The sequence below is a fragment of the Colias philodice genome, chromosome 3 (assembly GCF_061535455.1).
Source record: "Colias philodice isolate Cphi_HAF_F1 chromosome 3, ilColPhil1 Martin Lab GWU primary, whole genome shotgun sequence".
In the NCBI taxonomy this organism is placed as follows: Eukaryota; Metazoa; Arthropoda; class Insecta; order Lepidoptera; family Pieridae; genus Colias; species Colias philodice.
The window spans coordinates 5,927,853-5,939,827 of NC_143088.1; the positions used below are offsets into that span (position 1 = coordinate 5,927,853).

Genomic DNA, 11,975 nt, shown 5'->3' on the forward strand with positions numbered 1-11,975 from the left:
TTTCGCATTTATTATATTCGTAGGATTAAACAAATAATGTATTCAACTGAAATTTATGATTAATTTTGTTTTTTTTTTTATTATTTCACGAAACCGTAAATGCAAAATGCATTCACGATTTTATCTATTGAAGCACATCCCATCACTATCACCTTCTATCTATCTAAATACGTACCTATAGTAAAAATGGTGCCATGACTATGTTGAAACGTAGCTTGTAGTCTATAGCTATCTCATTCTTTCTTACGACGTTTTCTTTAGATAGAAAGAAACAAATATATGTAAATTGTATACGCTCGATACAAGTACTCTATAGGCTCAGAGGAATAAACCTATAGAGTTCTTATATTGAGACAGAACAAAATACATATTTTCTAATCTACTTACTCTTAGTCAATAACAGCATAAGTCAGATTGAGATAGCGATAGAGTATCTGCACTGTCTTCAAACGTAGCGCGCCGGCAGTCAGTTTGTTTTCCAACCAGCTGGTGGGCTCAGTGCATCAAGTGTTTTTAACGAAATATTTAGAAAATATAAAGTGTATAGTGTTTCTTTTTATTTGTCAGTGTGCTAAATAGACTATTGTATGTTTAGCTACCGGCTATTACTAGTCGAATGGGAGTTTTGGATGAAAACAATGAAAAAATATCTTTCCATCGGTAAGTGATTTTCAGCAAATTGATAAATATTTATGTTCTAACCCTATTTGAAGGTTATATCAAGCGCTTTTTTATAAGTTTATGTTGTAACTGTAACATTTACCCACTTTATGGGGTTGTGGAATACAAAAGAATTAAATAATTTTTAAAAAATGTCACAATATTATCAAGTTTGGCATTTTGTTTACCACCGTAGTGTTGTAACACATCTAGCGTATATTATCGATTTATGACAAAAAATCTATTTCATATTAACGTTGATTTATTTATTTTGTTTCTTATCTGTTTAGTTTGTTGTTTCTCTTTTAGATTATTAATAAATTCATTTTGTTTTAGATTTCCAGAGCTAAATAAGAAATGGGTATAAAACATGAGACGTGTAGATTGGACGCCGTCGAAATTTGCTAGATTGTGTTCACTGCATTTCGAGCCTGCGTGTTATCAAGATGGATACTCTAGAAGAATTGTGCAATCTTACGCTTACGTTTTTTTTTGTTCCTTTAGATAATAAATACATTTGTGTGTGAGTGAATTTTTATTTGGAATTTTTTTTACACATTTACTATAAATGTGTAACTATGTGAAAATTAAACGGTTGATTAAATGACAGTTCTCATAGATGAGAAACTACTATTGAAATACATACTTAATTGCGTTTTCAAAGAAAAACCCGCATAGTTCCCATTCCTGTGGGATTTACGGGATCAAAAGTAATTTTTCCAAATTTCATTGTAATCGGTTTAGTAGTATTCGCGTGAAAGAGTAACAAACATCCATCCTCACAAACTTTCGCTTTATTAGTAGGATGTAAGGAAAATGTTTTCTTTAAAACTGTCCTTTTATGAACTTGTTAAAATTCATGCTGACTGTGCCTTTCTCCTCACTCCTTTAACTTTATTGATCTTTATTTTAAATTATGTAGTTATATTTCAAGTTTTAAAATTTATTTTAAAATATACTAGCTTTCCGCCCGCGTTTTTAAAGAAAATCCCGCACAGTTCCCGTTCACGTGGGATTTCCGGTATAAAACCTATCCTATGTGTGTATGTACAAAATTTCATTGTAATCGGTTCAGCAGTGAAAGAGAAAGTTATCCATTCTCGCATAATTTCGCATTTATTATATTCGTAGGATTAAACAAATAATGTATTCAACTGAAATTTATGATTAATTTTGTTTTTTTTTATTATTTATTATTTCACGAAACCGTAAATGCAAAATGCATTCACGATTTTATCGATTGAAGCACATCCCATCACTATCACCTTCTATCTATCTAAATACGTACCTATAGTAAAAATGGTGCCATGACTATGTTGAAACGTAGCTTGTAGTCTATAGCTATCTCATTCTTTCTTACGACGTTTTCTTTAGATAGAAAGAAACAAATATATGTAAATTGTATACGCTCGATACAAGTACTCTATAGGTTTATTCCTCTGAGGTGGCAACATTATAATGATTGTCTATACTCTATAATCTATAGCATGACTTCTGAAATCCGAGTCTAAAATTAATTTATTATGAAGCATTGGTGTTTTGTGTTTATTTACATAGAATAGAAGTAATACATTTCATTGATTTAGAAATTATTAGAAAACGATGGATACATTAAATACTATAAATATATTTTAATAAAGAATTAATTAATATGAATGCAATAAAAATTTTGACGTACCAAATTACTTAAAGATTGTCAAAAAATATTTGTGTCTTTTGTCAATGTCAGTTGCAGATTTCCAATTTCTTGTTTATATAAAATATTTATCAAATGTTGATAACATTATCTTAAAGAAGAACATTTTAAATCATTTTGTAACTTGAATTAAACGCGTTCTTACAATGGATAAACATAATAGTTCTGAATTATTAAATTCTGATTTTTCGCTGTCCAAAAATGCTAGTTCCGATTCATTGGATTCGGACTCCAAATCTAGTTCATTGAATTCCAAACACGGACAGGAATCCGTAAGTTTCCTAATAGGCCTAATTTATTCTTAAGACTGTTATTTATGCTTTGCTTCCACTTCCTGGATTCATTAAAATTAAGGTCCAAAGTGGAAACATTGCCAGTATCCTTATAGTCTTTCATTCTGCAACAATGAGTAAATCTATGCATGTTTGTTTGTTTATAAATCGTATACGCAGTCAAAGGCAGCACAAGGAATTTTCTAAGGCTTGTAATCTGCCAGCACTTCTGATAGAAATTAATCTTTATATAATATGTGTGTATATTCAACTGTTTTTTTCTTTACAGGCTCATGTCCTGGGAGATATTCAGCTTTTGGATGGAGAGAAAGTGATGGGAGTTGCTCGCGATGTAACATATCTTTGTCCATATAGTGGTCCGTCTAGAGGAGTTCTCAAAGTAACAAACTATCAACTGCATTTCCGACCCACTGATGCTACATCCTTGCAGAGTACATTGAGTGTACCCCTTGGTGTGGTCAGTATAAATAAAATATATATATATTTGTTTTATTTAATAGAATTTCATATGAATTTGAATGTTATAATCATATTATTAACGTTTATCTCTTTACAAAACATTCATAAATAAATAAATTACTGTTTTCATAGTAGTTACAGACTGTCTTAGAGTTATACAAAGGAATATACTCAAAAACTTCATTTTTTATTGGTACAAAACATGTGATACTATGATAATATGATTTAATTGTCTTTGCAGGTATCTCGGATTGAGAAGGTTGGTGGGGCATCATCTAAGGGTGAAAACTCATATGGCATTGAAGTATTTTGTAAGGTAATAGAATAATGGTAATGTTTCAGCATTTTATTATTATTGCAATACACTTACGTATGCATGACATTAATCAGCTCCAGAAGGCTGTAGGAACCCCTGTATAGACAGGAAATATTAGTTAAGGTGTTCTGTTGTTATCTAAGATCAATTATTATAATAAAATTAATTTGGTTTCTATTCTATTATGTATTAGGTGTATCAACCACATAGCTTGTTAACAGGAATTAAATTGTAATATTAAAACTTAGAATAATTTATATGAATCCATACATATTCATTGTCTTGTGTGGAGCAGCAATTTATATGCTTATAAACTTATTTTAATGTTTCATATTATTTAATTAATTTTTAGGACATGCGTAATTTGCGCTTTGCCCACAAACAAGAAAATCATTCTCGACGCGGCATTTTTGAGAAACTACAGCAGCTTGCATTCCCTTTGTCGCACAGACTGCCAATGTTTGCATTTAGCTACTCTGAGAGTTTTCCTGAAGATGGATGGCATGTTTATGAACCAGTTGCAGAGTTGAGAAGAATGGTAAGCATAAGTAGTGATGTAGCCTATTGTTCAAGTTCAATAAGTTTTGAATAAATGTTTATTTGAGTTTCTTGCTGGTTCTTCTCCGTAGATACTGCTTTCCGAATTGGTGGTTAATGTTAAAATATGTAGTTAATGATGTTTCAAAGGTGCTTCTAGAAGAAGTCTAATTGAATAAATAAATTATTAAGTTTGAGTTTGTTATTACTTAAAAGATTTATTGCTCTATTTCTATAGCAATGTAAAGCATCAATATCCATCAAATAATTCATTCAATTTATAAAAGTACAAAACCTTATAAAGGTATGATTCTCAATAGCTTAAACAATACTACTACCATTTTATACAAATATTTGCAGTCACAAAAAATAAAGTTTATTAATACTATCTATACTAATAATAAGCTGAAGAGTTTGTTTGTTTGAATGCGCTTATCTCAGGAACTACTGGTCCGATTCGAAAATTTATTTTGGTGTTAGATAACCCATTTATCGAGGAAGGTTATAGGCTATATATCATTACGCTAAGACCAACAGGAGTGGAGCACTGCGGGTAAAACCGCAGAGTACAGCTAGTTTCTTATAAGAATATACCTTGCTGTATTTCTATTCATCAGTATCCATCAAATAATTTATTTAATTTTATTTAAATACAAAACATTATAAAAGTATGATTGACTAAAGCTTCTACATTAATTTTATATTACCATTTTATACAAGTACTAGCTGTGCCCCGCGGTTACAGTTACAGTCCCAATTTTTTTTAATTTCCTACGATTTTATTATCTATACTTCTATACTAATATTATAAAGAGGAAAGGTTTGTATGTATGTATGTATGGTTTTCACGCATAAGCTACTGGACCGATTTTGATGAAATTTGGCACAGATAATCTTTAGATCCTGAGAAAGAACATAGGCTACCTTTTATTGCGAAATATGTACCACGGGCGAAGCCGGGGCGGACCGCTAGTATTAAATAGATTTGCAGCAATAAAGCTAATTATTTCAGGGGGTAAACAACGACATGTGGCGTATAACACGCATAAACGACAAGTACGAGATATGCGACAGCTACCCGTCCGTGTGGGCGGTGCCCGCGGCGGCGAACGACGACCTGTTGCGGTCTGTCGCCGCGTTCAGATCGCGCGGACGTATACCCGTGTTGGCGTGGATACATCCCAGCTCGCAAGCTACTATAACGAGATGCAGTCAGCCGCTCGTTGGGGTATGTAAACATAAATTCTGAGTTGGACTAAGAAAAGGGAGGGTAGTTTGTTTTCTATAATTTTACTGCTCTTTTAAATTGGTGGTGATGTATTTAGTTACAGTTCATTTTTGTTTGATGTATCAATTTTTAAATATATGTATTAAGGGCTGATTTTTCAATCCTTGGTTAAAACTTATTCATCGAATAACATATTAAACTACCATTTGAAAAATATATTACATTTGTCCGTATTTGACAGTATACAGGTGACATTTTAAAATGTTCGTGTAATACTTTATATTGGACGGATAAATTTTACCCAACGATTGAAAAATCTACCCATAAAAGATAAAAAGTAATAACATTTTTTACCATTACATGATACATTTATATTTTATTCATATACAAATATTAATAAAGGTGCATTTACACATTCGTGTTCACTATTCGCCTTGTGACTCGACGATAATTTGCATAAGTCCTACTACTGTTTAGACATTCGCAAGTAGAACAGTAAGTTCGTGCTTTTTGATTACGTCCGAAAAACCGCTACCTATTAACGCGACTACACTAATCTCAAGGCGAATTATAGCGCGTGCACTGTTTACTTATGCGTGTTCGTTATTAGCACGAATGTGTGCAAATTACAATTTTTTTGAGGGTTAATTAAGAATCTACATTTTAGGTGAGTGGCAAGCGCAGCAGAGAAGACGAACGCTACATACAGTTAATAATGGATGCCAATGCACAAGCTCATAAACTGTTTATCATGGATGCAAGGCCCAGTGCTAATGCTATCGCTAACAAGGCGAAAGGAGGCGGGTAAGTTGTATAAACTTATTGTGAATGTATTTTGAAAAGGTTAATTTAAAGAAAAGTTATATGATCAAAAATGTTAATGAACATCAATTAATCTGCTCCAGTATAATTATTAATTATATAAACAACGAGTTATGTATAAAGCTATACTTTTTTTGTTACTTATATATTATTTCAAATAATTTCGCACTTATTTCTAAAGCGTACATATATTTGGCTGAGATGAAATTGAGATGAAATATATAATAATATATTTTTTTTAATTATATTATATTTGAATGCTTTAAAACTAAAAATAAATTGATATGATATATTTTATACAACAGTTATGAATCAGAAGACGCGTACCAGAATGCAGAACTAGTGTTTCTCGATATACACAATATCCATGTCATGAGGGAGAGTTTACGTAAGCTGAAAGAACTGTGCTTCCCGCAAATTGATCAAACTAGGTAAGTGAAGGAAATACGTGTATAGTAACTTTAAAATAAAAGCAACTTATATGGTATGATAATGACAAATAACTCGTACCTATTGTGATCTATACTCAGAATAATGTACATATGTATGAACAAAATAATTATACTAAATATTTTTCTGAGTCAATGTGAGTGTTATAAAGCTCACAGTTAATAGTATTTTGAGTTCCTAATTTTAAATTTATATACCTATTTGAAAACAAAATGTTATCGATACATTATTTATATTTTTAAAACAGGTGGTTTAGTGGAATCGAGGCAACCTGTTGGCTAAAGCATATAAAGTGCATATTAGCGGGCGCCGTTCGTATCGTTGATAAGGTTAGTTCATTGTCTTTTTTATCTAGTTTGAAGGTGACTGGTTAAAATATATAAATATATTATATTAATATACATATAGAACAGATATTTCCAATATTATATTTCTGTACTTAACATAATATTTGTGCAGTAAAAATATTTGTTTTGATAATGGATGTTTGTATTATGCCATTGGATATTATTTCAAAATTCAACTGTTTTTTACAATCAAATAATTCTTTTCTTTTTCAATTTGGAAGAGCGAATTGAGCTCGAAATATTTTCAAAATCAACATGTTCACGACGTAATAAGAATAGGTATTTTTGTGAACTGGTAAAAGCATTTTCGCTTCTATGTATGTAATTACTAATTATTTAAATAGTGAATAGTCAAGGAAAGGTATAATGGCTCCAAAGCTAAACAATAAGAATGCAATTGAATTCGCATGATTACTCTATAATTATTTATATTTAGCACTCCTGATAATGCAAATATAATTTTAGGTGGAGAATCACAAAACATCAGTATTAGTGCATTGTTCTGACGGTTGGGACAGAACTGCACAGCTCACGGCATTGGCAATGCTGATGCTTGATCCATACTACCGCACGCTTAGAGGATTCCAAGTTCTTATTGAAAAGGAGTGGCTATCGTTTGGTCACAAATTCCAGTTGGTAAGATATTATACATTTTTTGGTTCCATTCTGTTTATCTTACTTCCTAAAAAGACAAGTGTATGAAAATATATGTATTATATAAATTTGTAATCAGGCTATATCATCAAAATAGCTATTATTATTGTGTAATTTTTAAGATATTTTATTCTCCTACACATGAGCCGAAGTATGTAGGGAAGGATAAACAGTAATGTAAGAGTTCCGCAATAAGGTTTTGGTCACTGTTAAGCATTCCATAAGTCATTTTTTGTCATTGTAAGCTTCGTATTCAAAATTCAAGATGTATTACAGAATATTTATTATTGTATAGCTTTTATAGCTGATTAGGATTGTACTTATATTTTATTTTTATATTTATATATAATTATACTTATCGCGGGCACCAGTCTCTCACAAATGTTAGTGTTAAGATATTATATAGATTAACAATGTATATAGATAACAATATTGTGCATTTGTGATGAGAAAAATAAATAAATTTAATTCCAGCGTATAGGCCACGGTGACGAACGTCACTCCGACGCAGACAGATCACCCGTATTCGTCCAATGGGTGGATTGCGTGTGGCAATTACAGCAACAGTTTCCCACGGCGTTTGAATTTACTGAGAGACTTTTGATAACAATAGTAGATCATCTGTATTCCTGTAGATTTGGGACGTTCCTGTTCAATACTGAAAGAGAGAGGGCGAAGGAAGGTAGGAGTTTAAGTGTTCTTGGTTAGATATTGTTACATATCTATACTAATATAAAAAGGAAAAGTTTGTAATTATGTATGTATGTATTGTTTTCACGCATAAACCTCTCAACCAATTTTGATGAAATTTGGCACAGACAATCTTTAGACCTAGAACATAGGCTACCTTTTATTGCGAAATATGTACCACGGGCTAAGCCGGGGCTGACCGCTAGTCCTTTATAAAAAGAGATAATTGAATCAATCAATCAATTCCGTATTGTATTGAGTATTTTAATGAGTTTCTATCGATATAAATTTTCAGTCTTTAAAGACTGAAACTATTTTATTCCTGAAAGTTTTAGATGATTATTTACTTGCAAAATAAGACCCTGAAATGAATAATGTCCTTATCCTTAATAATAATTTAAAAAACAATGGTGATGACAGTCTGTGTTACATTGTTAGTTTGTATTCCTCCTAGTACCATAAAACATCTCAACCCTTATCTATTTTTACAGAAGTCAAAACCAAGACAGTATCACTGTGGTCTTATATAAACAGCCGTCAAGATTTGTACCTTAATCCCTTGTATTGGGGTCCATCTTCCTTTGGACCCAACACACCGCTGTCGCCATATTCTAGGCCACAAACTGTTTTGGTACCTGTAGCTTCTTTGAGAATCATCAAGTTGTGGAAAGCGCTATATTGCAGATGGAATCCAACAATGAGGCAACAAGTAAGATTTTGCTTAATAATGATTTCCTGAAGTGAAGAACTTGATGCAGATATTATAACCTCTAAAAAGAAAGAAAATTAAAAACATTTATCACATATTATTATAATAAAATAGATACAAAATCCATTATTATTAACTTATAATATATGAAATATTTGTCAAATAAGTCATACGCATTTATTAAATAAGTATAACATCAATAATACATAATATTTTGTCAGCTTCATTTTCACTTTTTACTTTTGAGTAAGGTACGCGTCACGTAAAAAGAACGCTGGATGAAAGTGATGGGGTGTGTTTGCGCATGGATCGAGTTTTGCACGAAAGCTATGTGCCGATTATTTTATTTTTGAACTAGGCTCGTGAATCGTGGCTTCGCAACTACCTATTTGTTATTCTTATACCACCTCAGAACACCAAATAGACCGATAAATCGCCAATGCGCGGCTTCCGTCAGCGTTCTTTTTACTTGACACGACCTGTAGTCTCCGATTTTGATAAATAATTATATTATAATATGTAATATATTCGCCAGGATCCTATATTCCAACGTACACGTGAGTTGGTAGCGCTCCGTGCGCAGTTGGAAGCAGCCGCGGCCGCTGCGGCGGGGGACCACGCGGCGCGGCAACACCGCCTCGCGCTCACACCGCCACGCGTTGCCAGTCCGCACCACGTTTGAATGAGGTACGCAATTTTTTTACTAAAGAATTTGCGGTGGCATATGCGGGTGGCCACGCGGCGCGGCAACACCGCCTCGCTCTCTCAGACAGACTAATTAGCCACATTTAAGCCTTTCTTCTTATAATTATTTTTTTCATCATATACCTACATTTTTTTATATTGTTTCAGATTATTATGAATATAAAACAGAAACGAAATGGGAGTAACACTAAATGTAAGCAGCACATATAAAAATTTAATTATGTATCTAAAGTAATTAATAAGGATTTTTTTAAAGATTTAGTACAAAAAATATGATAGAAAAGTGGTAAGAAAATTCTTTAATAAAAACTGCCATTGATTAAGTATTATTTTATATGTTTACCGTAAGATATTTAAATATATTGTGTTTTTTAAGTAATCCAACTTTCTTCAAAAACTTCGTCAAAATTATTTTATCCTTATATTTATGTTGTAGTTTCTTAATTGACTTGGAGAAAATGTCATATTGTATTACGCACGTCTGTCATCCATTGAAAAGGTATCTATTAAAATCGGCTCTTTTTTTCCAAAGCTTAAGGGGACAGGACTAGATAACCAAAAAATTCCAAGAGAGTATTTATGTCTTGGTATAATATAAATAATTTGAGAAAAATAGTTTTTTGAAAACACCAACAAATTTCACTTTTTTTATATGTGTGAATCAGATGCAGAAATGGCGAGGCTTTATTTTTACCATTAAGGTGTTGCCTCTAGTTAGAAACTAGGATAAATATAAAAAAATTGCCTTTAGATAGAATAGGTTAAGGACTTCTTAATTTAATTCACGAGGTGATAGGTTATGAGGTATATTAAAGTTCCCTTTTTTAGTTTTACCACACCCCGGACACTCCATACAAAATTATCGTTTTGACAGTCACACTGTAGAGACTGCAAATGTGTGTGTTAACGCTTTATGGTTGGCACATTTGTGACTAGCGTAAAAAAAAATCGCGTTTTTCTGATGAAATACATCCGTAAACAGCACAATATCTAACCATTTTCTACGAAAAACGATAATCACAAATCCAAAATAATAAAATTACTTTAAGTCAATTTGATTAATGTTGTCAATCTTCGTTGCGTATCGTCCTTGTAGAAAAATGTGGACCATTTTTAGGCTGATCGCGCGGGGTGAGGTAAATGTTTAATTTGGGCGGGAGGCGGAGAGTGTCCGTTCCGTAGCGTTTAGCTACTATTATGTATTCTGTGGTTTTACTATAAACCTTTGTATTAAATTGTCCTCACTACAGAATCAATACACATAGATAGTTGTATGTCGGCTATAAATATCCAAACTACATTTTTTTTCTCAAGTATGACAATAGTAGAAATAAATTTTAGCGCATTGCAATTTGAATGAGTAAGATTTTTTACTTATTATGGCGACTATCGACTCTTGTTATCTTGAGTTAGACCTAGTAAAACTATTTTCTTTTGTTATTAGAACTCGTAGAATTGTATTAGATTTAACTTTTCTATACGTCATTCCTGGAACAAATTTAATCAGTTTTTAGTTTTTTATTGTATTGATAAATGATAATTCCAAAGAAACAATAACGCTTGAGCGTCAGAAAGGAGACATTATTGTATTTCTTCATTATTGTGTTTAAAACTTTATTTCAGTGGGTATTTGAAATTTAAATAAGGTGCTTTACTTTACCTTATTTATTAATGTATTTTTATTACATAGTTTTAAGGTCGCGTATGAAAGAAAATATAGTTTGAAAATTGTTTAAAAAGATTTGGCATGTTATTATTGTAAAATTATTATTTTAAACGCGACTTGTTGTTTAAGAATGAAATATAATTTAGAGTCGACTATATGTAGCTTTATAAGAAATGTATTATACGGCATCATTTATTTTGTACGCAAAACGTTATAATTATTGTAAATAAAATAATAAAAGATTGGCGGTTATCTAAGTGTGTTTCTTTATGTATTTTGTTTACATGCTCAAATTACTCGTAATTGGGATGAATGAACAATGATTTATGGTTTCTTTATACTAAGTAATTCTTGCAACTATGAATGAAAATCTGGTGGTCTTCATTATTTTCAATCTGTTTTTACTATAATTCATAGTATTTAAATACCTATATATTTCTCTGTCACTTTCGATTTAAAATCTTGCCAATAGGTTTAATGTAATCAAAATCTTTATATATTTTCCTCTACAAAATATGCATGACGACTTAGTCGAACTTTGACTCGTAAGCTAACATCTGATAAATGTGGGCCGCTATTATTATGTTGTTTACTTCTTGTTACTATCGGTTCAAGTTTGCTCACACGTCAACAATACGTAAAACGAGCAATTAAAAATCATTGTGATAACGTAAGGTTGTTTAACTTTAAGCTGTAGAGAAACTGGAGATTTAATTTCATAATTCAGCGGATCAAAATAAGAT

General features: G+C 31.6%; 1 protein-coding gene and 1 long non-coding RNA gene across 2 annotated transcripts; both read left to right on the forward strand.

Annotated features, from left to right (window-relative positions):
- The first annotated feature begins 544 nt into the window (after positions 1 to 544).
- LOC149489653 (uncharacterized) lies at positions 545 to 1,187 on the forward strand. Its single transcript, XR_016318314.1, has 2 exons — positions 545 to 660; positions 997 to 1,187. It is a non-coding gene; the product is annotated as an uncharacterized LOC149489653 (long non-coding RNA).
- A 1,197-nt stretch (positions 1,188 to 2,384) lies between these two features.
- On the forward strand, positions 2,385 to 11,484 carry mtm (phosphatidylinositol-3-phosphate phosphatase). Its single transcript, XM_089714333.1, has 13 exons — positions 2,385 to 2,628; positions 2,918 to 3,106; positions 3,350 to 3,424; positions 3,777 to 3,962; positions 4,974 to 5,189; positions 5,857 to 5,993; positions 6,317 to 6,442; positions 6,709 to 6,790; positions 7,274 to 7,444; positions 7,937 to 8,144; positions 8,644 to 8,861; positions 9,397 to 9,548; positions 9,714 to 11,484. The coding sequence occupies exons 1-12, from the start codon at positions 2,503 to 2,505 to the stop codon at positions 9,541 to 9,543; spliced, it is 1,881 nt and encodes a 626-aa protein (XP_089570459.1). The 5' UTR covers positions 2,385 to 2,502; the 3' UTR covers positions 9,544 to 9,548; positions 9,714 to 11,484.
- The last annotated feature ends 491 nt before the right edge of the window (positions 11,485 to 11,975 follow it).